At 43.8% G+C, this 26,702-nt stretch overlaps 2 protein-coding genes across 2 annotated transcripts; both read right to left on the bottom strand.

Annotated features, from left to right (window-relative positions):
* Positions 1–5,956: 5,956 nt before the first annotated feature.
* LOC136286589 (protein FAM133-like) lies at positions 5,957–11,421 on the bottom strand. Its single transcript, XM_066178337.1, has 7 exons — positions 11,224–11,421; positions 10,717–10,788; positions 10,344–10,481; positions 9,652–9,704; positions 8,985–9,068; positions 8,661–8,753; positions 5,957–7,267 (listed from the first exon to the last, which is right to left on the bottom strand). The coding sequence occupies exons 2-7, from the start codon at positions 10,784–10,786 to the stop codon at positions 7,217–7,219; spliced, it is 489 nt and encodes a 162-aa protein (XP_066034434.1). The 5' UTR covers positions 10,787–10,788; positions 11,224–11,421; the 3' UTR covers positions 5,957–7,216.
* Positions 11,422–11,834: 413 nt separating this feature from the next.
* Positions 11,835–25,010, bottom strand: TRAF5 (TNF receptor associated factor 5). The gene is made up of 12 exons (XM_066178338.1): positions 24,964–25,010; positions 22,571–22,703; positions 21,836–22,190; positions 20,645–20,702; positions 19,316–19,417; positions 18,802–18,966; positions 18,422–18,499; positions 17,966–18,040; positions 17,608–17,700; positions 16,515–16,643; positions 15,830–15,998; positions 11,835–15,329 (listed from the first exon to the last, which is right to left on the bottom strand). The coding sequence occupies exons 3-12, from the start codon at positions 22,048–22,050 to the stop codon at positions 14,752–14,754; spliced, it is 1,662 nt and encodes a 553-aa protein (XP_066034435.1). The 5' UTR covers positions 22,051–22,190; positions 22,571–22,703; positions 24,964–25,010; the 3' UTR covers positions 11,835–14,751.
* Positions 25,011–26,702: the final 1,692 nt, after the last annotated feature.

Genomic DNA, 26,702 nt, shown 5'->3' on the forward strand with positions numbered 1-26,702 from the left:
TCCTTGGTAACTGCCTGACTCTACAGCTCTGCTCCTCCTGGCCTGCACTACTTGCTAGTGTAGAAAAACAACAAAAAAATCCTGATGAGACCCTCTGATCTGTTCTTAGCACCTCCTGAGAGCTCATCATGTGTCTTAATTCTTTAAGGAGAATGAAACGTTAACTAGCAGCACATAATCACTAACAAACAGAAGGGAACCGAACAAGAACCATTCTAAATCCTCAAACATTTCTTCAGAACTGAGCAAGGTTTTTGGTATCAGCTCAGAGCAACATCGTTGCCCCGTTGCTGATAGTGTGCTGTCCAAAGGACATTGTGACACCCAGTAAAAAGCAGTCCTAGACTTGCTGTACCTTCTAATAAGTAATGGCAGCAGCTCAGCCACACTGCTCGGCTTCCAGGGGCCAGCACTCCTTAGAGCCACTGCTCTCACAGGGAGGCTGTGCAGCCCTGCTCCTGTGGCTTCTAGAGATGAGCCTGGCCATGGGCTGTGTCAGCCAGAAAGGATGTGCAGGCAGGAGCTGAGGTTCCTCACCCACATCAGAACAGAGTTCAGGCAGCTGTCATGCCGTGGGGAATTGGAGCAAGCTCTGAAGGAAATACCTGTCTGCTGACAGCGCACTGTTTATACATTTCAACACGGAACCTTGGAGAATTAAAGCAAAGCTGTGGAATATAAACCAAGTTATTTGTACTTGTTGTCTTTAATTAAAGATCTCCTGAAATATAATCTGTCTATATCTAACCAAACACAACAGGTGTTCCACTGCCCTACTGTGTATGTATCAAAGCAGGAAGGCACGAATGGTAAAGGCACTTGATCCAAACAAAAAACCAAAACCCTCCATCCTCTCTACAGGCTACACATGCAACTTCCCACCTTCTATCATGCTACCTCTACAATCAGATCTCAAGATATAAGGTGATAAGTAACCAGGATTAAGCAATTGCAAAGGTCTGAAGCTCTCTGAAGCTACGTGGGCTGCAGATACAACCTTGAATTGAAGTCTTCATCAACGCGCTTCCGAGCATGTCTTACATTAACCAGTATTACCACAAAATGAGATGATATGCGAGACAAAATGGGTGTTTTGTCTCCAGATACTTTTGAGTCACTCTGTTGATTCCATACCTGATCCTGTGTACTGGAACACTTTAATATCAGCAGATGGCCCCAGATGGCTCAGGGCTCCCTGTGCTAAGCATTATATATACAAAGCATGCATGTGTTTAACAAAAGGGAAGCCTTTTTTCCCCCACATGAGGTATTACTGAAGCATGAATTGCATTGCTTAGCACATTCTGCATATCAGACAGATGAGTGGTTCCAAAAAGAGACCGTGTGAGTACAGGGGTTAGTAAACCACAGTGCTCAAGCACAGGGCTTGAGCTACTCCTTGCCAGAAGCTGTGGATAAGCAAATCTGTGTTGCTGCTTACCCTACTTCCCCCAGACGTTGCTACAGGCCTCTCCTAGAAGGAAAACTACAGTTTGACTGAATGGCCACTCTGATATTCCTGTGTCCTGCTACACCTCCCTGCTAAAGGATATGGTACTGTAGTTTTGCCCAAAAAGCATTGTTAGAAGAACCAGACTGCATCCGTCACAGCTTTTTTGGTTGTGCCCTGCAACAGAAGAAGGACTATTAGGCCTCCCTCAGTTCCACCCACCTGTGCCAGGCAGAGACATCATTTCAGTGCCTGCTTTTCCCTGGTACTGCTGTCTGTGTGTGGGCTGTGGGCACAATGGACCTCTTGTTCCCTTTGGTGGTCAGACAAGCCATGTTTCAAGCTGGCTTTCATCAGAGAGATGCTCTGCTGGCCCTGAGTGCTGGGTCTCGGGCCCAGGTCTCCCAGTGACTACTACCACTACTACCACTATTTTCTGTGCATTTGCTGCACAAAGATATTCTCAGACTAAGGGAAAATCCTTACAGGATGAGATCTTAAAAAACACAACAGAAAAGTGAGAGAGAGACCTACAAGAACACACTGTACACACTTGTCACTGGACACTTCGTAATATTATAAATTGTTAGGGTCCTGGATAGGATTATCCCACAGATTATAGCATTTTACCTCTGTATTTTAGCCACAGACACATATTGCCTTTAGCAAATAAATGTTATCTAACGCAGGAGCAGAGACACCAAAGTGAGGAATAGAGCTTCTGTGTTTTTGATAGCAGAGTGTCTGCTCTCAGAATGTAATTACTATTACATCTGTTTAGCGTTCACAATGCTGTATCCTCAGAGGCCTCTATCAGGTCACAGTCCATCTACAGTACTTTTCCAAACTGATTCTTTCCAGTGTCAGGTTGCCTAAAGCAACAAATTGCACTTAATTTGGTCCGAAGACTATTTAAATAACCAGACGTGTTATGAAGCAGCGACACTGAAATACTCCTTATGTTGGTGAGTTTTCTTTCTATATTCTGGCACTGGTATTTAGGAGATGGTGAAGAGCAGAGTGCAGTTTCTGAAGAACTCAGCAGCCCCAGGTAGGGTGATGCACTTCCAGGCCCCTGCTGGCTCTCAGCAACCTGCCTCTGTTGCATTCAGCTACTGAGAAGTTAAAGGCTTCCCTCTGCCTTTGGCACACAGGCACCAGCAGGAGAGACCATTGTCTGTCCTCAGCACAGCCAAGGGCAAGAAAGGAACAAAGACTGGATTAAATTCATGGGACAGCAGTAACACATGTTCCCCATAAACAACCGTAATTAGGTATTTGCAGGCTAATTATAGGGTTTCAGAATAAGAAAGTGCAAAGCCAAAGTCCACAGGTTAAAAAAAAAACCAAACAAACTAGATTTCTGTGACATTCCAGCTGGACAGCATTGCCACCTACCGGCAGATATTCCAGCACCGACCAAGCAGGGAACAGGCAGCAGCTTCCTACCCAGGCCTCTGCCGACAAATGCAGATTCCACACTCTCACACCACTGTTCTGTCACCCCTCAGTGGAAGACGGCACCAGTGGCCAGCACTGGCGTGGGAGCAGCTATCACAAACACTGTGCCTCTCAGGCTGGGTAGTAACGGTGTTCTTCATGCTGCTCCAAAGGGCTCTCAAGAGGCTTCCTTAGACCCCTCAGCACCATGTCCTGCTCAGACAACACTGCATGAGTCACACTCCTGAAGCACAATTTAGGACTGAAATTGAACAGGCAGGGAGAAAAAACACTTGTTGTCAGCAGGCAAATAAATCACAATCTTTTGCGCTGGACAGTAGTTTTGATGATTAATTTTGTCCAGAGATGGAACTAGGTAGATGGGTATTTGGCAATAATTTTAAAAAGCAGGTCCTCAAAAACTCATCATGCTACAGCTTCAAGTTAGCTACAACCAAGTGCAAACTGGAGGATTCTCAGGTGTGCCCAGGACTCATTCCTTCAGGAAAACCCACTATGACATAAAATCCAGCCATTCCACGGAGTCCTGAAATGACAGTGGAGGTCCCAACTTCGAGTGTTGAACCAGAACTTTGGAAACTTGTTTCTAAATACACACAGCAAAGACCATGAGGAGTGTGTTTGACACATGAAAGGACATCAGAGCTCCACCAGCCATAAAGGCCCTTGCCCACACCAGGAAAGGTTCAGCAGGTGACCCCAGGGCAAGTCACTTCAGCCTCTCTGACCTCTGCTCATCCCCTGTGTGTAGAGCTCACTCAGTTTTTCTGCTGCAGAGGATGACTGGGAATGATACATTCCTGCAGCATGAAAGCCCCAAGTACATCCAAACAGCACAACCTGCCCAAGTTTAACCATACTCAGTGTTGAACTGTTACCAAAATGGCAGGGCCTGCTCAGCTCTGCAAGATGAGACACCTTAGTTCCCTTAGTTCCATGGAGCCAAGTACTTCCAAGTCAAAGTGGCATTTATCAGTATTTCCTCAGCTTTTCATTTCTGCTGTTTTTGTTTGGGCAAAAGAGTGAAGTTCAAGCCAGCTCTAAAGGAAATGAGTAACAAAAGATTGCACTGCCCACAAAAACTGGCTGGGACAGAATACTTTAAACAGTGCCAAGGAAGACGGGCATGGCAGCAGCAGCTCAGAGAATGTATCCTTCCTCTCCTTTCCACAACAGTGACTTCTGTTTCTGAAAACTCTGCTGCTAAAAAAAAATGAGTTGAGTTCTGTGTGATTCTCAGAATGGAAAATGGTGCAGAACACAGAAGGTGAGTGTGATAGGGAAGACTGTCACACACACACAGAGACTCACACAAAAGGCAAGTTTCACATCTAAAAGACTTCTGTTATTCAGCATTGTAGGAAGAACCTGAACTTGCCCAGCCAGGTAAGCTTCTGCAGCCCCTGCCTCATCATCTGACCCCTGCCCCACTCCATGACTCCTCATGGCAGCCTCTCCTTCCACCTCTACCTCACACCTTTTCCACTGCTCTGTTGTTCCAGCCTTCACTTTTGCCCATGACATGCACTTCTTGGTAGACCTGGCAGCAACCCTCTCTGTGTATACCAGGTTAACATCCCATGCTGCTTCACAGTTCCCTCACGCAAATTTCTCAACTTGATTTCCACCACATTCTCGTTGTTGTAACCTTCTCATCTGGCTCACTCTGTGGTGCAGCAGCCACAACTGGGACCTGAAGCAGTATTAAGAAGCTCTGCTTTAGTGGAAAGGTCAGTGAAATGAACTTCTTCCCTGAGGGAGCAAGGCATGGAAAATTATTCTGGATGTAAGGGCCTGTGCTCACCAGGGAGGAATGGAATCTGTTGGCCTTTTCCCAACAGCAGCCTCAAAGATACTCAGTCCCAAGAAGATGCACAATGGTCTCAGTGCTTGTGGGGAAAGATGGAGAAGGGAAGGATGCAACATGACTCAAGCCTCTTTAGAAACCTAAGGATCAACATGGAGATGGGTAGGACAGAAAAGGAGGCTTATATAAGCAGCAACTGCTGGGAAGTTTCAGAGAGCACTTGTAACTGACTGGGCAGGAGAGAATAAAGCAGAATCACTGCCACAGAGTTCAAGTAGCTCGGCTTTCTAGAAGAAATGATAGCTTAGAAGTAAATACTGGCACAGGAATATTTTAAAGCATCACCAAAGCACATCCAGCATGTCAAGAAAAAGAAACAGAAAATGTCTCTGTCCTGAACACACACCAAAAAAACAGGAAGAAATAGTTTGACTCATTTTTGTACCATGAGTGACAACTACCAAAACCCTAAAGGAAGAGAAGTCCACATCATATTACTGAAGGCCCTCTGTCTTTTCCATAGTAATGTGGAACAGGGCAGGAGTTTTTATGATCTTGACCAAGGCTACAAAAAGCAAATTATTTAAACTAAGTATGAACCTTCCAACGAATGAAGTTCTTTACAACTGTGATCTCTGGGTTTCCTGATCCTGTTTTGTTTCCATCTTCCAAATTTCTACTCCCTACCCCGCACCAAGTTTTCCAAAATTACACTATCTTTATATAAAATATAACCTAGGGAATGGGAAGGATGTTATCTTATAAGAGTGTGTTTGGGATTAACCTTGTTATGCAAAGTCCAGAGACAAAAGCTGCTTATCTGGGCAGGACACTTTGACATCACTAGCTAGAAAACACCAAAGTAGCATAAATCAAGCATAATCCACATGATAAATAAAAGGGGTTTTCTTGTTTGGTTGCTTTTTTTTCCCCCCCAGTGACATTTCAGAATAGTGCTTTCAAAAAACCCTTTCCATTGTTGGATTAAAAGTCAAGGAAACTCTATTTCTTACCTGTGTTTTTGCAAGTTTTATGTTCATAAGGATGTAAGGAGTTGCCCTGCTGGATCAGGGCTTTTAGTCTCTAAAGAGTTACATCTCTGCAACAACTAAAAATGTTTCACAACAAAAGAAAATTGGGGAAAGGAGAGGATTCTAGCATCTTCATGCATCAAAACTTATAAAATTATCCCTTCAGGAATGGTACAAATCTTCAGGTTTACTTCAAAACACTGCAGCAGACACAGACACAGTTTTCCATTTGCTCTTTAATGAACTCCCCCCACTCTGACTGCTGTACACTTGGTGCTCTTGTGAAAGTCAACTCCCCTTGAGTCCTCCCTTTAGGCATGCCTAAACCACAGCTCCTGAGGGGCCCCTGCTTCAGGAGTGATCCAAGTGAACTCCCAAAGCAGGGTTATGTACAGAGGAGCCTGCTGGGTGACCAAGAGTCAAGGTTTGGAAGGAAGAGTGCAGGCACCGAGCAAATCACCACAGCTGGCACACCCACAAGCTGCGCTGGGCTCCTGCTGCCTGTCCAGACCTGTCTCATCTCACAGTGGCCTGTCAACAGACCCCTGAGGTCACTGTCACTGCCTGCCTCAGCTCCATTCCACAGCTCTTTCTCCACCAGACTGAGGTACATCCATGGTACGAGTCTTGCTGCACTTCAGAGAGAGGAAGATTTGATACATGGCTCACAGGATCAGAAAAGCAGGCCACAACTCCTGAGCTTTTCATCTAGGAACTGCAACTCCAGATGGGGGGGGGGGGGGTAAACTATCTATTATGTGCTGAACAACTGATTCAGATAAACAAACAAAACTAGAGACCCTTCCTGCTTCTATTTTAGGATAAAAATAATTTTCTACCATTATTGCTTGAAAGTATTTTGCTGTTACACTTTCTAATGAGAGAGAGCAATGAACTGTCCAGAGAAACACCACATTTCAAATTCTGAAAGAAAATAACATATTAGTGAATGAACTTTCAAAAAAAATCATTTATGTAAAAGTATGTTCTATTTACAAAAGTCAATTTGCTCTTTAGGATAAGCATAATCACTACCAGAAAAAAAAATACATAAAAGAAACACCTCATCTTTCAAATAGACATTTACAAATACTCTGCTTAAACTACTAGAAAAATTAAGACATTTGACATCAAGAGTGCATTCTGCATGCAGTTAGGATAGAAATTACATTGCTGGACTTCAGTGCGTCACTTCGTATCATTGTGAACAACACACACTTGGCCTTTTCTAAAACACCACAGCCTGGCTGTTACCTTAGGATCTCAAAAGGAGGACATGGATCTCCATTAACAAGTTATTACCTACTCTTTGTTTTGCCATTAAAAAAGGACATCCCAATTTTCTTCTCTGTAGGAGGGTCTGGTCTTGTCCAACTTGGCGTCCTTTTCCCTGAGTTTCCCTTTAGTGTTCTGCTAGGATGATGGTTGGCTTGGGACATCTACCAGTCCTTGTGAGCACTCTTCCCCTTACAAGGCAGAGTTCAGGAATTCCAGTAGCTGGGCACGGTTCCGGTCTCTCTGTAGAGCAGACAAGCAGAGGTTGAACAGACCTGCACTCAGGAGCAAGGACACAGATCTCTGTTTTCTGTGGGGTTTTCACATCCTAAAGCAAGTGCCACTGACACAGCTGGGTCTAACTAGCTACCAGTGAGGCGTGGGAAGTGCCAGGCAATGGGTACTGGGAAGACAAGCTGTCACCATTCCATGAGACATTTCCTAAGTGGCTCCCTAAGGAGGCCCCACTGGGCTGTCATCGTGCAGCTCACAGCCTGCCCAGGAGAGAACTCACAAGCACAACAGATGCTCCTCTCTGGTGGCTGAGACAACTCTCACTGTACTCACAGCAAGACCTCTGCTTTGGGAAGTATCTTTTTTTTTCCCTAGGCACAATCAGCAGCTTATGCAGCATAACAGAACCCTGAAATTAGATTCTTTCTTCATGTAAAAGATGGCCCAACCAGTCAATTCTAGCATTTTTTTATAAAAAATTATTGAATCTTTAAATACTGTAAAGAATGGATGTTGTACAATTCAGCAAGACCACAGGCACCAATCAAAAAAGGGCCAACATCAAATATTTGACATCAAATATTGTAACAAGCAGGTTACTGGAACAGAACTGGCAAACATTCAGCATAATTTAACACACACTTTGGTGTCACATGGAGAAGAGAATGTGTTCAGTCAAATTTAACACAGAATGCTCAGGACTGCTTTGGTAGCTGCAGAATGAACTACTAGGGCTGAACCAGAATCTGCCAAGCTGGATACCTCAAGGAAGGAACACTTCCTGACCAGAACCAGAGCCCTCTGCAGGTCACCCTAAGGTGTGGAAATCGCTGAAGGCTGAAGGTATTATTTAAGTGCTGAGTCCAAACATCCATAGCAATAACACACAACACTATTCATGGTATTTATTTCCCTGGGTATCGCAGCAAAAGCATTTGACTGCTCTGAGAAAATGCAGGAGCATGTGGTCCTAATAATACCACCGGGTTTTTAAAAATTCCTCTCTAAATAAAGGCTAGTCTTTCATGTCTTAGAAAAACACAGTAAAGTAGCAATTACCACATCTGATCACAAGAGACTGAAAGAAGATGAGTACAATTAACACCAGTGTAAGAACAAGCTACAAATTGGCTAATGATTAGAGACTGAAATTCTAAGAACCTGCAAAGCATCCTTTGGTTTATCTACTCATGACTGAGTATTCCAAGCCCCTTCATAACATAAAACCTGCCAAAAGAATTAATTAAAATTTCTCAGAGGGCATCACAGCCACACTAAAAGCTACACTCAGTTTACAATTCCTAACTGCAAGACCCACTCCTTTACAAAAACTACTATTAGAAAAATATTAAAAGACACAGCATTTTTTTTCTTAGGGACATTTAGACTACTTAACTCTTACCTCTATATCTTCCTTAGTCTTCTTTATTTTCATCTTAATTTTCTTTCCGGTTATCATGCTGTAGTTCTCATTCTTCTTTTTGTTTTTGAAGAACTGAAATGAGATCACATGTTAAAAAGACATAAGCTTTGTTCTGTGCCATTACAAATCTTATGTAAAATTACTGACAATAATCTTTTATACTTCCTAACAGTCCACAACAACAGAGAGAGGTTTCTACTGGTTGATGACCAAACTGGCGATCTCATAAATATTTTTATGACAGGACAGATTAACTGTGTAGGTAGAGAAATAAAACAGGGCTTCACACTTGAACCAGCATACCTTGGAAAGCTGGACAGGTCCTGTTTTCTCTTTCCTTTTCTTCTTTTCTTTCTTTTTCTTCATTTTGTTCTCCTTTTTCCTTTTCTACAAGAATTAGACATATACTTTTATGCTTACAGACTAACAAGGGCAAAAACCCCCAAACCTACAAGGATCTCTCAAGGCCACTCAAGTCAGGACAGCCACTGCTGCACAAGAAGTGGAAAGTAATGCACCAGAGTTAGCAACCCTTGGGACTCTGAGGAACAGAAAAGGTCTGATGCCTCGTTCTCTCTCTTTTAAAGTAACCCAAATATATAAAATCACTGAAAATGGAATAGAAAAATTACAACAGCAAGAATTTACCACTCACTTCTCTCACTGACTATAAATAATTTCTTCTGACAAATTCTAGTAAATTATCAAGATTCCCTACTTCTCTTTTCTTCAGAGACTACTCTAAACTCCAGCTGGACCAATAATGATTGACAAAAGTAACTTTTAAATTATTTCTCTTCTTGTATAAAGTCAAATGCCCATTTATCAGTTCAGCTTCACAACCCTAAAAGCATGATTTAGATTTACACAGCCACAGACAAAAGCATTGTCTTACAGGGCATTTAAGGTTATTGAAATAAAAAGAACTGTTTAGTTTGTTAACTACTTACTTATCTTTGTAAACTTTTACCTTTTTGTTGTGTTTTTCTTTTTTCTTCTTCTTTGACTTAGACTTAGGGGAATCTAAAATTATGGAAAAAAATAAACAACAAAATCAAACCGTGTAAGTTTAGCATTCTGCAAAAGACATTTGTTTTACAGATAAGACACAGAGATATGTGAAATATACAAAGAAAATGCTTTAGTTCAGCTATATATACTGACAAAGGTTGAACTAACCCTTAGAAAGAGAACACGTTAAGTTACTGCCACTTATTGGACTAACACGGAAACTGAAAACACCTTGATTTACTGATTCTGCAGATGTGCCAGCTTCACGTGAGTCCTCAAGGTTAAATGCTTGAAATGTTAAGACCAAAGTAAGATTAAATTAAACCCACAACTCTGGTCTAGATAAACTGGTGAAGAAAGATCTGTGTTTTGAAAATGTAACAAACGGAGGAGCTTAAATACATACAGCATATTGTTACCAAGTAACGTTTATTTGAATGGCAGTTTCCCTTTCGAAGAAGTGCAAAAACAAGAACACTGCAAACTGTGTGTGAAGTGGCACCTTTCCACACAATAGGAAAGGGTTATGAGAGAAACACCCTGAACAAGCAGCGCTTGTATTCTGCATTGTCACTTTTAAAACAAGCTTTAAATGCTCTCAGGAGTGCTATCAAAACTGGAAAACATCACATGCATGTGGAGGTAGCTTACCTCTACTACTGCTGGAAGAAGATGACCTTGATGATGAGCGTGATGAGGAGGAAGAAGTGGATGGACTGCTAGAAGACGAGGTGGATGAAACAGATGAGGATCTGCTTCTGCTACGCTTTCGTTTCCTTTTTTCTTTTCCTTCGGGCAACACAAGGCAACAGTGACAAGCCTGCTAGTAACCGTGGCCTACAGAAATGACTCCTGGTAGAACTTAAACACAATAAACCCCTGTTTTGAGGGGCTGGTTGTGTTTTTCCCCACTCTTGCAGTGTGCCATGGTCTACTGGCATCAGACAGTGACCGAACCCGGTCAGTGACACAGAGGGCGACACACAAACAAACACACACAACAGCAGCAGATCACAGCGCCTACCTCGGGCCTTCAGCCCTTCTTCCGAGGTTGCACACAGAGTCCTATTCTTTTCATCCTTCTTGTTATCCATATCTAGTCAGAGCAAAAGGACACTCAATAACACCGTTTCCAAAAGACTTTGGGGGGCGGGGGCGAAGGTTCAGAAACAGAGGAAAGGAGCCAGCCCGCCTACGGGCAGCGCCATGGAACCACAGCGTGGGACAGGTTGGAAGGGACCAGAGGGTCACCCGGTCCAACCTCCCTGCCTGCAGCAGGGTCATCCCGGAGCACACGGCACAGGATCACATCCCCTCCCATGACACTGCACCACACCGCGCGGGGAAAGCTCGTTCAGGCTCATCCCCTTGCCCCAGGAACCGGAGGCCAGACCCGCGTTTCGGCGCCGCTAGCGCGGACGCCAGGGGGGTTTTACCCACACCTACGTGCCGGGCTGTCGCTGGATCGCGGATCCCGCCCACGGCCCGGCCCGTCCCACCCATCCCCGGCCGCCCCAGGGCCCCGACCCACCGGCGCTGGGGCCGCGGCCGCCCCGGCTCCGCCGCCCCCGCCCCGGCGCCGCCCGCGACCCGGAAGGGCTGAGGCCGCCCGCCGCTGCTTCCTGCCCTCCCTCACGGCGGCCGCGGGCACACGGCCGGGAGCGCGGCGCCCACGGCCGCTTCCCGCACGCTGCGCTTTGCCCGGCCGAGTGTCCCCTTCCCCGCTGCAAAATACCGTGTTCCCGAGCGCGCGTAGTCACGGGGTACTGGGACAGTTCCTGTTCCTGCTCTGAACCGCAACAAATCCAACCCCTGCTGAGCCCAGACCCGCCCCAACCAAACCACAATTATCATCACAGGGCATCCTCAGACCTCGAGGGTGCTCATCTGATCTACCTTAGGATTTACTGAACTTGAGCTGTGCCGCTGCTCTAAGATATCCAAGTGCAAACCAAAAATACCCATGAAGCACATTGATTCCTAACCTAAAGTACTGGTGTTTTTTTTTTGTTTGTTTGTTTGTTGGTTTTGGGTTTTGTTTGTTTTGTTTTTTTTAAATTAGTGTAAACAAATACTCCACATCCTTAAAAGTTTGCTTCAATCCAGCCAAAAGGAATATAGGCCACATAGTCCCTCCAGAAGGATGATAAAATTATTTATTCTTACATTAGTTTATGTACACGGTAAAGACATTCGGCTAGAAAAATGCCTCGATTGTAGTAGGAGCTATTCGAACAACTACAAACTATCAATAAATACATTAGAAACATACAGTATGCTGATGTAGAAATAACCTACGCTCTTTTGGTTACTTACCCAGTACAATATTATTGGAAAGTTTTTTGGTATTCTTCATGCAACATCAAAATTCTTCCTGACAATTCATGCTATACAACATTTTTTTTTCTCTATTAGAAATGGGATGAAATTTAAAACCCTGTTTACAAGTAGTAAAAAAATCACTGAAAATTTTAACATAAATCTCTTATTAATTTCTGTACTAAAAAGAACCAATTTAAAGAAGGTTGTCTTTAAAAAAATTAATTTTCTCAACTAATTCTTTATAAAACAGGCAGTATTTCAAAAGGGATGTTTCCATCACCCAGGATGAGTTTGTGCTTCAGAATTTTAAAAGGAATATTCATGGCAAAAACCTAAACCCAACCAGTAGGCAGAGGAGAGATTGCAGTACGAACTGCCTAAAACCAAACATGCTTCCAAAATCTGTCTAGGAAAACACTAAACACTTATCCACATCACTATGCCATCACCTATTCTAACAATTAGAAATGGAGTTTTAATAATACTTAGCTCTTTTCATGCTCAAACTTCTTCATAAACATTTAAATAGCCCTAATGCTTCTGCAGGTATTATTATCCCCATTTTACATTTGGGGTGGTGGAGGGAGAAAGGGCTGGGAATTTGCCAGGATACAGACCACACACATCCCTTTCATCTTGCCTCCCTTGCTTATCCGAGTTCTTTATCTCAATGTACTGGAGAGCCCCAGGACACATGGATGGTACATTCCCAACAGTTATTAGTGGTTATTATGCAAGTTGTGTCACTTTGAAAGTTACATGACAAATATTAAAGTAATAATTGATGTGAAATCCAGGCTCAGGGTTAATGTCACAGAATGGCACACCACTCTCAAAACAAGCCTGCTCTTTCTGTAATCAAGTGTTATGCCTAATTTGTTCTGTTTTACAGCTGAAATGACTCTTGAAGTCAATGGTGGTGATACACAAGAATAACATTTGTTCCTCACAGTCTGTCCCCATGAACATGGAAAGTCCCTACGGTGGCTCAGTACATCTTGACACTGTAAAACAAAAAGGACTTCTAGATCAAAACAAAGATTTCACATGTGCTGACCCACCATGAGGTACAGATTACAAAGGTCTCTTCCCCTCCAACCCCGAGTTAGAAAATACATGTGTCTGAATTATGTCCTGAAAACCAGGTGGGAAAGTAAATGTCTAGCAATAAGACTGCAGATACAAAATAAAGTATTTTGCTTTCATCTTGGTGTCAATCCTTGAATTATTTAGATTGTTATCAATGTCCCGCATGGGAAGAGCATTTTTCATTTTGCCACATTTGCCCTCCTGAACTTTCTATCTTACACCTTTCAGTCTGTGTCCTGTTTTGATTTTTATCCTGCCCAGTTCACTCTTACTCTCAAATCAGCTTAGTTTCTTGCTGTCTCTTGATAAGCTTTGGAGCAACGGGTAATGCCATGGTGTTTCCCTAACTGACCTGTAAAAGATGAGGGACACAAAATTCTGCCACAAAATGACTGAGTATGCAAAACTATATCCCTCTTACAGGCACCCAGAGGGCTTTAGAAAGGCACATATGTTCTGTGTCACTTGTTCCTCAGTGCCTCATCTTGGTGGATTTAGTGCATCTCCAATAAACCCTGTGCAATGAACGCATTCCCTTGAAGTATGGAAGGAACTCGCTATAAAAATTAAGATTTTCAGACATCACAGTCAGCAGCTATGTCATCCTTTAACAAACACTAAAGCTGCACTGATTGTGAAAATTGGGTTCTTACAGCAACCTCACTCCCTAATCCATTTTCCCTCTTCTTCCCCAAACTTCTAGGAGAGAGGAAAAGTGCATGTGACATGAGCTATTCCCCAAGCTCTTCCTGCCTTTTGTAGAGCTGTTAAGGCCAGAAAGCATCTCTTTTGCACAGATGTGGAAGCAAAAGAACAGGAGCTTTGCCCCTCTTCCAGCAGTGCAGCCAGGAGCTGGCAGGCTGGCTGAGTGCCCTGCCTCTGGCCATGTCCTGAGAGGTGAGAAGCACCTGCAGCTTTTGGCTTCAGATGGGGACTGTGGATGTTTACCACCAATGGAAACCAGTCCCAAGGCACTAGGCAGGAATGGAAAGGACACAAGAAAGCTGTTGTGACCTGGGGGTACTCTGTACAGCTGAAAAAAACAGGCTAAAAAAGTAAGAGGCATTGGCTCCTTCCTCTGGGCTTTCTGGAAAAACACAATTCAAACAAAAAAGATGCAAGATACTTGGCAAATGTTTTCCCTGCCTAACTGAACCATTCTCCCTGCTTCAAAAATCCAGGAGATGGAGGGATCAAGACACATTGATTCGAATTTGCTAATGTTGAAATGTTTCCATTGCAGACAGATGAAATGCACTTGCATGTTTGGGCATGGCTTCACTTCTGTGTGAGGGAGTGGAGCCCACAGGCCTGCTTGGGCTCCAGGGAATTTACTGGAGGAGGTTCATTTCCAAATGCCAGTCTGGTGATGGGAGCCAAGCACTACTCCCAGCCTGGACTGAACCAATCTGGATCGAATGCATGTTTGCACCAACCTGGACTTCTAGCTGCCTTAAAATGCAGTCTTGGAAAAAACAGTAGAAAAAGAAAGGCTGATGCTTTGGCAATTCATTATCTGTCCTGTAGTCCAAAGCCATGAAACATTCTCAGCAGCTTGACTGGTGGCCAAGTTGCTATTGCATGGCTGGTGTTAACCACAAAAGCAGTTCCTCATGCTTACAGCAGTCACACTGCCCAAGCACGCTTTTCACAATTCCTCCAGATCAGTTAGATCCACGACCACTTTCAGAAAGAGAGTGTCATCTCTGATGTAGGTGTTCTTTGTGTTCTCCAGGACTGCGTGCGGCACGAAGCGCGGACAGCCAGAGGCGATATTCATTTCCCCATCCGGCCTTTTGAAACTGCTGCTGTTGGGGTCAGCTCTGAAGACTTCCACGATGTGATTTTTTTTCCCACTTTGGTCCAAAAGCATAAGTGTAACCTTCTGCTTGAAAGGCCACAGCAGCAGCGAGTCAAACTCGCCCCTCATGACCACGAAGTAGAGGGAGATGTGTGTTCCCTTTCCCGAGCCGTCCCCGTTCAGGTAGGCTCTCGCACACAGTCTGTACCCACAGCGGCTGGTGTAGAAGGGCTGGCTGACTATGGACAGCACACGGCCTTCCACTGCCTCTTTTTTCTTCAGCTTGTAGTCCGTGATCTTCCAGATTAATTTCCCATTGTAGCACGTGCCTTCCAAAAGCTTAAATCGTTCTTCGTTTTTATTGAGCTGTGCTTTGTGAATATTGATCTGGAGATCATGTTTGCTGGACTGATCTTCCAAAACAACTGAGAGAAGAGGGAAAGAAAAATAAATAGGAAAAAAAAAAAGAGAGAGAGAGCCATTTGGTAAAATAAAACTGTCAGAGCCCTGGATAAAACAAACAGCCGGACTCAAGCTGGAAAAACTGATCCACCCAAGCCTGAGTACAGGCTATGAACTGCAGCTGTTAACTTTTTAAAACTGTAATTGCAGCTGGTAGTTGAATAAGAAAAGATGGCAACTATAAATAGTGAATGCTTGAATAGTGCCACAGCCTCCATCACAGTGCAGGAGCCAAACCAAGGCCAGCTCTGTGGCTCTGCAGTGCCACTGGAGCTCAGGAGACACTGTGCAGTGGGAAAGGCGGGAGAACACCACACACGCCATCACAGCTTGGTCTCAGAATGCAAGAAGAAAGCCCTTTCTAGTGAAGAGCTCCAGCTGACTGAGTGTATCATCAGAGCCTCTACTTAGCCACCAGTAAATCAGCAAACCCCCCCACCTGTGCAGGAAAGTGCCAACATACCCAAGCGCTGGTCGTATGTCTCCATCAGGGCAATCTTCTGTTTCACGTTTTCAATGGTGTCAAACAGGGGCCGCAGGTCTAATTTACTTTGCTGCTGGTTTGCCATCTGTATTAGCTGTTTCACTTGTGATTCCAGGCGTGCAGACTTATCCAGGTGACTGGCCAGAGCCTTCCCAGTTCATGCCATTGAAAGAGGGTGGGAAGTAGAGACAAGAGATATCCATAAAACCAGCTATTTGCTTTGAATCAAGATAGTGAAGTCTTTAGCACGTCAGCAGTATCATCAATATGATGCATTCAAAGTGCTCTGCTGGCTTAGGAACTTATCTCAGTGCTCCTTCATGATTAATTCAGCACATTTACAGACTGAGAAGCCATCCCGCATTCAGAACCTATTCACACTGCACCACTTCATTCAATACCTTATTCAAATTTATACCTGCATATTTGCCCTGGGCATCTGACCATGGTGATTTGTGCAGTGCGTTTTGCCCAGATCACGTATCCAAACTCCTTTATTGATTAAAATGAAAAGACAATATCATATTGTAAAAAAATAGAAGGTCTTGGGGAGATTTGTTATTGCTGTGCTATTAATGACAATTATTACTGAAGAAATACATTTCAGGAAGCAAGAAAGTAATTGGTAATAAAGGTAAAATCAATGTCTCACCTGAGTGCTTACCATCAAGTTGCTATTGTTGCCATACAATTGTGTATACTGTCTGAATTCTTTCTCACACTTCTGAATGGCATCTGCTAGCTGCTGGATTTTAATCTCTTTACATTCCAGGCTCTTATATAGGTCAGATATCTACAGATGGAAAAATCAGAGTATAAATGCTAAGGAACACCCAAAACATACAAGGAAGAAATCGTAACATATGTGACTATATAAGAAACAGTGGAAAAGTTTACAGTGCAAATCCTTTAAGTGAGCTAGATAGAGCATTCCTTAATTCACTGTTTGTGAATAAGCACTGGCAAGAACTGCACATAAGGTAATCAGACTTTTGAGTAGATCTGTGTGGCTCCAGGTGTAGAGAGGCTCCTATCTCTCATTCCCATCATGATGATCCATTCAGCTCTATAGTGGGATAATATACACTTACATGCACAGGTGCATGCGTGTTTCTGTGTGTATGTTTTGCAATTTTTTCCTCTACTGAGGTCTAACCAGCAGAAGAGATGAGTCAGTGAGGGATACACACCTCAAAACCAAGTTTTAGCAGACTGGGACTCTTATTTCTTGCATAAACAAGCAAAAAGCAAGTCCCCCATCAGCTTGGATTCATTCAGTTAACAGGACTGGGCCTACACCCAGTGTCTCCTGCTGGGAGCCAAAGAAGTGATCCTGAGCAGAGAGGTGCTTGCAGCTGGCTCTGCTGTCCTCTGTGCTGCCTCCACACAGTGCAGGTGACCTGGACAGTTAAAGGCTGCTTTTTGGAGCAACCTGGCCCCTCAATGAAACTTTAAAATACTTTATCTCTTAACCTCATATCCAGTGTAAAGCAGAGACTGAAAGCAAATGAGGTGAGCAATAGCAAGGAGCTTCCCACTGTGCCTGGTGGAGAATATAGGTGCCTGAGCACAGAGAGGTTTCCCTGTAATTGACTGGCTTCACTAGAAGAGCTCATTCTATCTTCTGAGGCGTGAAAAGACCATAAAAACAGTCTTTTAAAATGTAGCTGAGCTAAACCAGGCAACAAATGTAGAATCTTGTATCATCCTGTAACCAGTCAAGAACGGCTGAAGAGTGCTCATTAAATATGTCTTACCTGTTCTTCCAACCGGGAGTTCTTGTCTAAAATCTGCAGCATGTGTTCCCTCAGGGCATTGTTTTCATGTTCAGCAAGTTTCCCTCTTTTAACCTTAGTGAGGCAGAGGGGAGAAGTGAAAGAATAAAATAATAAGATAAGCAGATTTTTGAAGCTATTAGTAAAAAAATTATTGATGCAAATATTCAAAATGTCTCCTTTATGCCTTGAAAGTGAGGGAAGGGCAGTCGTGATTCTCTAGTATTTCAGCTTAGCCAGCAGAAATGGTTGTGAGAGGACATAATTCGGTTATTTTAATTATTCGGACTGGTTTGGGAGACAAAGTCCAGTCCTGGTACAAAGATCTGTAAAACAGTACCTTTACATGACAGCCGTACTGCTTATATGGACAGTCCACTTCTGCCTCGGGACACACAGCATGGTGCGTTTCAATCTGCATGTATTAATGAAGCAGTTTGTGATTAAAGAAATACTTAGTAAATTGAAGCACTAATAAAATCTAAATGCCTGCAAAAAGGGTGAATAAAGGCCACTGTCATGACAACACCAATCACTTTACCAGGAAAATGAGTATTCAGAGTCAATAAGCAAGCCAGGTATTTTTCCATGCTGCAAAACACCAATGGCTTGCAGTGACAGAATAATCCACTTAAAAGACGGGAGATATATCCCTTTTAGGATGGAACAAAGGAAACACTTAGAGCAATGAAATTTTATTGGCATGGGCCAATGTGGTCTGCAGCATAGCTTTCAATTTTCATAAACGTGTGTGATCTGCTGAATCACAGTATCTGAAAAAAAAAAAAAATAGTACCTCTTTTTTCAGAATTATTTGGGAACAGTTTTGGAGACAAGGCACAGGATAATCAGGACAGTCATTTTTCTCATGGTTCTGAAGAAAAATAAACAGAACAAGGCATTGGCTTTCATTTTTGCAAAGCAGTATATACAGAGGAAGCTATGCAAAAAGTAATCCCAAACATACAAATGCAAGCTCCATATCACCTTGTTGTTGATAAGAGAGCATCAATAATTGGTATGATTTAAAGCACATTTATTATACTTTCTCCTTCAGCTACTCAGCCAAGTTTTGTTTCAGGAATTAAGTGCCATTGCAGTGCTGGAAACTTTTCACTCAGCAATATCAAGGGGAAACAGGTGCTATAAATTCCTGGGAATGCTTCATAATCTTACCTTTATGTTAATTAACACCACATACGTATTACAGTACTGGCACCTCTCTTCTCGGAATTTACAGTGCTGGCTCAAGTGCTCCTTCAAGTCTTTGCGAAGAATTTGATCCTGACATCCATCATTGGTGCACTGCATGCTTTCAAACAAACACTGCAGCAGATGCTCCTGCAACACACACCAGCAGATCAAATACCAAATGCCCAGTGTGACCTGGCATGTTTCCTCAAATCAACAATCACCTAAGCATTCAGAATATGAATGAAAACTGCGATTTACAGAGGCTACATAAAACAAATGTTTCTTATTTAAAAAAAAAAACCAAACCCTATGGCAAAGCTGGAACAAGCTAAAAGCTGTAATATGTGCTACTTACAGTGTATAACTGTCATAGTCTTTGTACTTAAACCACATTGCTGCAGTAACTCTGAAGACAATCACGGGAATTTGGCTGATCATAAATACGCAGAGCTGTCATGACAATCAAAGGCTTCAAAATTTGATCAAGCAAACCAACCTGATATCGCCCCAGAATTACTTTTGAATTGCAGTCAGGAAAGTTTTTGCAGAACACATGCAAGTTGAGAACTTCTCTTTTACAGCAGTTGTCTTTGAATACCTGCAAAGGAAGCAAAACAGCCTTAATATGCAGTCACATGGAATGTTATAAATAATATAAAAGAACAAAGCATCACTACAGATCTTCTAGGTTTTCAAGTGTCGATGCCATAATTGTGAGTATGGCTCTTGATAATTCATATTGAAAATTTGTATTAAAACTATAAATTAAACAATTTATGACATTTCTAGTAAGCATAGGGTTTTTCCCCCCATGTAGTTATTCCACAGATGCTGATCCATCCCACAACCAGAAGGACTAGTAGCACAGGAGCTGTATAACCAGAGCCTGCCTGTATCTAGAAGAAAGCAGCTGGAGCTAACAGGCTCTGAAGGCCAGACCAGCTCTGTGCATGCAGTTCAAGCAGTGCCTTTGGGATAGAGGCAATGCTGAGATAGCCTTTCTGTCACCTCTGAGAAGCAGCACTGTTCTCAGCTGTGTATGCAGAAGCAAATGAAACCCCCAGAGCAAACACTCAGTCTTATTTAGAGATCTTCCCGCATTGTTGTCATCAAAATTTGCAAGAAGCAGAAGATGGCAAATGAAAAACAAAAATCCTGTGGACAGTGTGATTATAATTTCCTATCGGGACTAGGAGAGAGAGGAAGGAGACATTTGATTTCCCTTGAAAATTTCTGGCAGGACCAGTATATAGTGTATTTTTAAGCCTTGGAATATAAATAAGGACAAATGAATCCATTATAAAACAAAACAACCAAAACAAAAAATAGCTTGCAAAATAAAAAGGATGAACTTCTCTTTTCCTCTAAAAGTTACCCAAAAGTAAATTAGGTCTTCAGGGTTAATGAGATCTAATGGAGATAGTCAAGAAAACAAATTTTAGCCAAGTGAAAATGAAGACAATCAGATAAACAAGATAGCCAAGCAAGGTAGGGAATTTTAAAAGCAACTCAATAAAATCTCCATAAAAAACAGACAGCTGGTGACTTGGGAGGACTCAAAGCTTTGTGAAATTCTTCAACACTTTACTGGAAAAACAGAAGACTAAAATTAAATAACTTTAGAACATGAGGTATAAAATTAAGCTTTAGCTAGACAGCCATAATTCCTTCCTGGGAGAGCATCACTGAGTATGCTGCTTCCTTCAGCATTATTTCAGAGACAAAAAACCTGCTCTGCCCTGAGGACCAAAAGCCACCTTGTTCTCAGCTGTCTTGCCTTTCCCATGTAAATGCTGACTGCTGAAATAAAGCTGTAGCCACTTACCTCATGCATTTTTATTGTTTCTTTGTCGACAGGACAGGTGGGTACTGCATTTAACTCTCTAGATCAAAAGAAGAGTCGTGTTAACCCACGGGAAATTCAATTTATTTTATGAAATTGGGCTATGCTGTAATCTGACTCTGACAGAAGTCAGAAGTAGATAGCATAAAAACAAAACAAAACAAGTCCTTTAAAAACACTTTCATCTGGCAACTACACAGCCAAATTCTGCCCGCAGCTCAGAGAGGGTATAAAGCATTTAATGTGAATATGTAACAGAAAGCAGAGTTTGTCCTAAGAGTTTTCAATGGTAAAAACCACAAGATGCTTTTTAATTAAGAGGACTTCATCACTCTCTTACCATCTGCAGCTCACAAATGTCATATCTCAAAAAATCTCATTGTGTGCTTTAAACCCAGCCTTTGTCTATTAGAAGCAGTGCCCTCTTTGCTACACCAGTAAAAGGAGATCTAATGGCTTCTTTCTTAAAAGGCTTCCAGAAATCCTGTAATAGGTAGCAGGAAAACAGTCATAGAGGCAGTGCAAAAGGGAGGCAACCCAGAGACAATGCAGCAAACATGAAGCATCTAAAATTCATAGAAGGTAATTAGTGACATCCATCCACATGAAAAGGCTCCTCTGCAGCCTTCCCAGGTGAAATCCTGCCCTCAAGTACACCAGAGCCCATAATGTATTCCCAGACAGGTCTGGGGGGTAAACTCATTTGTACCAAGCAAAAGGGATGCCAGCAGCCTTGTGATCTGACTGCAGCATCAGGTAATATTAACATCAGCTTTATAGTTCTGCTAAATTCAGAGGAATTATACAGAAGCAAATGAACACAGCCTAATCTAACCACCAGCACCAAACACCGTGAGACATCAATGCAGCAAATTCCTCTGAAGAGTACAGTGGCAAACAGACAGACCACAGCAGCACCTCACACAGCAGTATCAGCTGACATCAACAGTTTCTTTATGCTGACTTCCCCGGGTAAGGTCTTCAGAGACACCTTTAGAACTCTGGGCACGCAGTCACGGAGTTCAACAGAGCCCTTCCATTGACTCCCTCAGCCTCTCACCGGGTCGGTAACATTACTACGGCACTCACTGCTGACTTACAGAAGACGTGGGCTGCTTTTGTTAGGAAAGGAAACAAGGGGAGCCTGCAGACGCGGGAGGAGCGTGCTCTCACCTCAGAGCAAGGATGCAGTGCTGGCAGAAGCGGTGCCCGCATCCCGTCTGGTGGGGGTTGCGCAGGACCCGGCGGCAGTAGGCGCACTTGTAGCGCTCCTCCAGGCTCTCCACAAACCTGTAGTCGGCGTCGGGCTCGAAATCCAGAGAGCTGGTGCTGGAGGAGTTCTGCCGCGTGAAGCTGCCCGAGAGAGCGGCGGGTTCGTCACAGGCCATGGGAGTTGCTCTGGGAAGCGAAGCAGGCACAGGGAGAAGCTCCTCAAATACTCCCTGGCAGCCGCTGGCAGCAGGCTGCTGCTGGCAGGAGGGCTCTCATCTGCAGGGGGGACAGGTTTCAGAGGGAAACATGGCGCCAGCTATGGAAGAACAATAAAACACTCACAGAACCACAAAACAAAGATTACGCTACAAGCATCAAAGCTCACTTCTTTGGCAAAGAGCTTTTCGTAATCTGAAAATTGTTCCACAGAATTGAGATTTTTATGGTTTGGTTGGGTTTTGATTTTTTTTTGTTTTGTTTTCTTGCAGCAGTTCTGAGTCTCTTAAAAAACTACGAGAGACACAGCTGGGGAAAGCGGAGGCCAAACGTCTTGGCCTTAATGCTCACCAGGAAAGTGTAGAGCCCACCCACATGAATTTACAAGTTCATTGCACTGGTTCAAGAAGGAGATGGCTTTGTGGTTCACAGCAAGGAGCATACAAAAAAAGAAAAAAAAAAGCAGCAGGGGGATTTTACCTTCAGTTTAGGTGTTACAGGAGTTGAAGCCTCTTAACTTGACATCATACTTTTTCCTGTTGATCATTCATTTCTAGCAGCAGACTCTTATTTTACTTAATTATATGCACGGTTTTGGCTATATTAATTCTGTCTGAAAGAAGTGGCGGAAAAAAAAGAAAGAAAAGCAGGGCTGCAATCAGAAGTGTGACGTAAGTTTTTCTTTTAACCTACTATAACTCATACACAGCACAGGAATGCAACGTTAATTTTCCAACAGGAAAAACCATCAACATTTGTTCCAAGCCTTAAGTCACAAACCTTGAGATTTGCCACCAGTCCCTCAACCTTGCAGTTGTCTTTTTTTTTTTGCAAGTAGCTCAAGCCCTAGAGTCACTCTGGTTGGCATTTCTTGCAGCTTTGCACTCGGAAGATGTTTTCCTTATAGGACTGTACAAAACCACAACACACCTGAGCTCCCAGATCATTTCTTGAGGGAAGTGCTCAGTTTTACAGTTGTGCTGTGGGATGCTATTTCTCCTCTGTGCGCACCACCTGCCCTGTCAGTCACTGGAGTTCCTGGCATCAGCATCTCTCGGAGAGCTCTCACTCATCTCCTGTAAGGTCACCGAGGGCATTTGCTGCTTTTGGAGGGAAGCAGGGCCAGCACATCACCATTAACAACCTTGTGTCTGGCACGAAACAGTGTGCCCAGTGCTGACACTCTGCCCGCCCTCCCTTCCTGCTGCAGCGGCCGCCTGGCCCACGAGAGCAGCAATTAGTGAGTGAACTGCCACAGAGCACCTCGGGCTTCAGAGAGCAACATCCCTTTTCCTTTCTGCTTTAACAATCCAGACTGGGCGAGCAAATCCTGCGGACAGATAATGTGCCTGATTCAAAAACACACCAAAGCACTTAACCAATTAAAATATATTCCGCAGCCGACATTTAAGTGCTCCTGTTACTCAGCACCCTCGTCAGTGGTTGTACACAGTATTCACCTCCCCAGCTTGTGAGAGTCTCCCTGCCTTTCACCAGGCTGAATGTCTGACATACTCCAGCACAACTGATCACCTAATGTCAGAAGCCCTCAGGAATATGAGCCGTAATCATATTCCAGCCATTGAAGACTTATTATTCCAACGGGAATTTGCAAATTACCCTGTTTGGTCCCTCCAAATGAAGAGCCTTCTGCTTCAAACCAGACATGGTTGTCCATTTGCTTCTTTCATTTTTAAACAGCTGATCGTTCCTCCTCTGAAAATGGGGTTCCTGGTTCCCTGACACCCAATAAGGAGCAATTCTATTTCCCTCACATCAACCAGAGATGACAAAATGCAGCCGGAGGGATTACCAGTCTCATGTCTGGGCTGCCTCGGTAGCAGATGCCAGCAGCAGAGTGTTCCTGCTGCTTCTAAGGCAGATGGAGAGCTGTCACCATTAATTTCCAGAGCATGGACCACCCACGGGATGAACTGCCCAAGAACTCTGCTGTGGGTCGGTGACAACCCTGAAACAAGTTTCCTTCCTCTCTCTTACTGCTGCTCTCTCTCCCGTTTACTTGGCATCCAATTTCCCCAGTCCTATTATGCTCCAGCACTTACCTCATCTGATGGTATGGTTTAGCAAGCTAATGCTTTAGTGTGTAAAAACACACTAAAATAAAATCAACAACATCAACAACAAAAATTATATGTTTTACCCATTTTGCCTTTAGGGATCTTCCTTAACTCCAGAAACTCAAGCTGGGATGACGTTTTTAGGAAAAAAAGTTATGGGACACATTAAAAAGAAAGTCAGCAGCCCAAATTTCCATCCAGAAACTCCTCCAGAGCTCTCACTGCCCATGAAATCAACCAAAATCACTCCCATTTCTTCCTGCAAGGAGCACTCTGCTGTGGTACACCACCTTCCAACTCTCTTGCTGAAATAAGAGCCTGTATCTCTTTAAACACCTTCATAATGCACCCAACCCAGATCCCATTCCTAAAAACGGAGACCCTTGGTATCTCCATGAAAGCACCTCCTCCACCTCAGCCTTACCCAGGATAGCACTGCACAGCCGAGGGCACCTCAGGGCACAGAAAAGGACACCCCAGGTGAAAGGGGAGGCTGCCTGCTCAGAGGGCAGAGCGGAAACCTCTGGGTAACCAGAAGATGAGGGGGTTCACCGCTGCTGCCTGCCTTGCTGGAGCTTTGCTGCAGGGCTTGCAGCTGTTCTGCTGGAAGAAATGGGCTGCCCCAAGAGGGGCCCTGTGGATAGCAGTGCTTTGCCCAGGCTGGAGAGGTGCCCGTGTGAATCAGCTGGGGAGACTCAGAGGAGCTGAGAAACAGCAGCCCTGTGCCAGCCGGCACTCGGTGGGATGTGATCCAAACCAGCCCAGGCAGCGTGTAATTCCCATCCCAGCACTCACAAGTGACTCAGGGCGGGTCGCAGCAGCTCTGCTCCTACTTCTGGCTTCCAGCACATGGGCTCTCTGAACTGAAACCAAAGGGAAACCATCAGGGGAAAAAGTGTTGTTTTGTGACAGTGAGAGCACCCGAGGGTTATCTGAATCAATTTCCTGCTTACGCTGATGCCTGGCCAGCGTAGGTAGGAGCTGAGGCAGCTTTCACTTCTGTCTGCTCACAGCTTCCAGCAAGAGGAAGGTGTCCTGCCTTTGTGCATGCTGCAATTTTTCAGCACATGCATGAACTGTAATACTGGTTTAAAATAGCAGAGAGCAGTAGGCTCGTGCTGCATAATGATGTGACAGACACAGTGCACGCTGTAAAGGGACTTTCACCGCAACTCCACTGCAAAGGCATACACACAAAACCTCCAAATCTATGGAGACCGAAAAACTGCACATTAAAAAAAAAAAAAAATAAAAGGATTTCCCTATGCTAAAATAAATAGAATTAATTTCTGCCCACACATAAAAAAAAGTGGTATGAATCACTAGAAGCTAAGCCCAAGTCCTAGAAACAGCTACCAATGAGTGGGAGCTCAAAGGCAGTGCAGTACAAAGAGCTCCCAGCTGCACCTTCCCACCACTTCAGCATCCCAGCCCTGCCTGCACCATGAGCTGCACAAGCAAAATGCTTCTGGAACAACTCTTTCCATGCAGATGCCTTAACCTCACTGGAAATAATCCAAGCGGGATAATTTTCATAACAAAAATAAAGTTTATAAATTGGGAGCGATCCTGTTTTAACTACCACCACGCCAAACTGAGCCCAAACATTTTCCAGTAAAATGCTCCACAGTTCTGTTTCTTGCTCAGAAACTGAGCAGAATATAATACTGAGAAAAATCAGCATGGGCATGACTTTCTAGAATATAAAATTGCATCAGCATTTTAAAGCCATGTTCTAACAGCTTCCCTCCAGCACTGACGCTCTGTATCTATAGCACCAGCAGTCGGAATGACAGAGGCTGTATGGAACCTTGATATCACATTGAACTACTGTGGACAGATTAACTTCTCGCCACAAAAACATACTTTCTGCACACAGGAAAAACCATTCCTTATGATCTGGTTACTTTTTTTAAAGGGAACATGTTTTTCCTGTTTTCTCTCATATGAAGCTGAGCCCTCCTGAAAGGTTAGCACACTACCCCATGGGCTGTGATGTACCATTGCAGCCAAAACTCCCAGGGCAGCAGAGCCAGGCACAGGCACTGGGTGCTACCATGTCTCAGACTGAGAAGGGAAAATATCCAGGCTGTTATCACAGATTTGATCATCACACATGGGCAAGACAGGATCCCTGGTCCTGCCACCCTACAAATGTGGCTGAGAGCCTGGCTTCTTCCAGGTTCTCTGCATGAGGGGAGGGTGATGCTCAGCCACCCTCCAGGACTGGGGTATTCCCAGTAAAAAGCACCTTCCTCACTTACCAGCTTCCATGTCATACATACAGCCGGGCACAGAAAAAAGGTAATGCACCTACCTTTCTGCAGCTCTAGTTCAGCTCTGTTGCTTTGCCCTAAGACACTTGGTAGGGAAAAGTCTTAGAAGGTGCCCTGTCCCTCCCTCTAAAATTATCTACCTTTTATGGTAGATCAGAACTGTCTTAGTCACAGTGGGAAAAGTTTTGTCAAGTTTAGAGGTCTAAGATCAAGTCACTTCATTGAGAGGTAACAGGCAGGAACAGGATGAAGGGAAAC

Source organism: Chamaea fasciata, unplaced genomic scaffold (assembly GCF_029207755.1).
Source record: "Chamaea fasciata isolate MVZ Bird 193981 ecotype frontalis unplaced genomic scaffold, bChaFas1.0.hap1 SCAF_3, whole genome shotgun sequence".
Classification (NCBI taxonomy): domain Eukaryota; kingdom Metazoa; phylum Chordata; class Aves; order Passeriformes; family Sylviidae; genus Chamaea; species Chamaea fasciata.

Coding starts and splice junctions, on each gene's coding strand:
- LOC136286589 (XM_066178337.1), bottom strand. CDS start 10,786: ATGGATAACAAGAAGGATGAAAAGAATAGGACTCTGTGTGCAACCTCG. Junction 9,069..9,651: donor AAGAAAAACACAACAAAAAG/GTAAAAGTTTAC, acceptor TAATTCTTGTAG/AAAAGGAAAAAGGAGAACAA. Junction 7,268..8,660: donor AGACTAAGGAAGATATAGAG/GTAAGAGTTAAG, acceptor TCTGCTCTACAG/AGAGACCGGAACCGTGCCCA.
- TRAF5 (XM_066178338.1), bottom strand. CDS start 22,050: ATGGCCTGTGACGAACCCGCCGCTCTCTCGGGCAGCTTCACGCGGCAG. Junction 20,703..21,835: donor CACTGCATCCTTGCTCTGAG/GTGAGAGCACGC, acceptor CTTTTGATCTAG/AGAGTTAAATGCAGTACCCA. Junction 16,644..17,607: donor ACTCCCGGTTGGAAGAACAG/GTAAGACATATT, acceptor TTCCATCTGTAG/ATATCTGACCTATATAAGAG.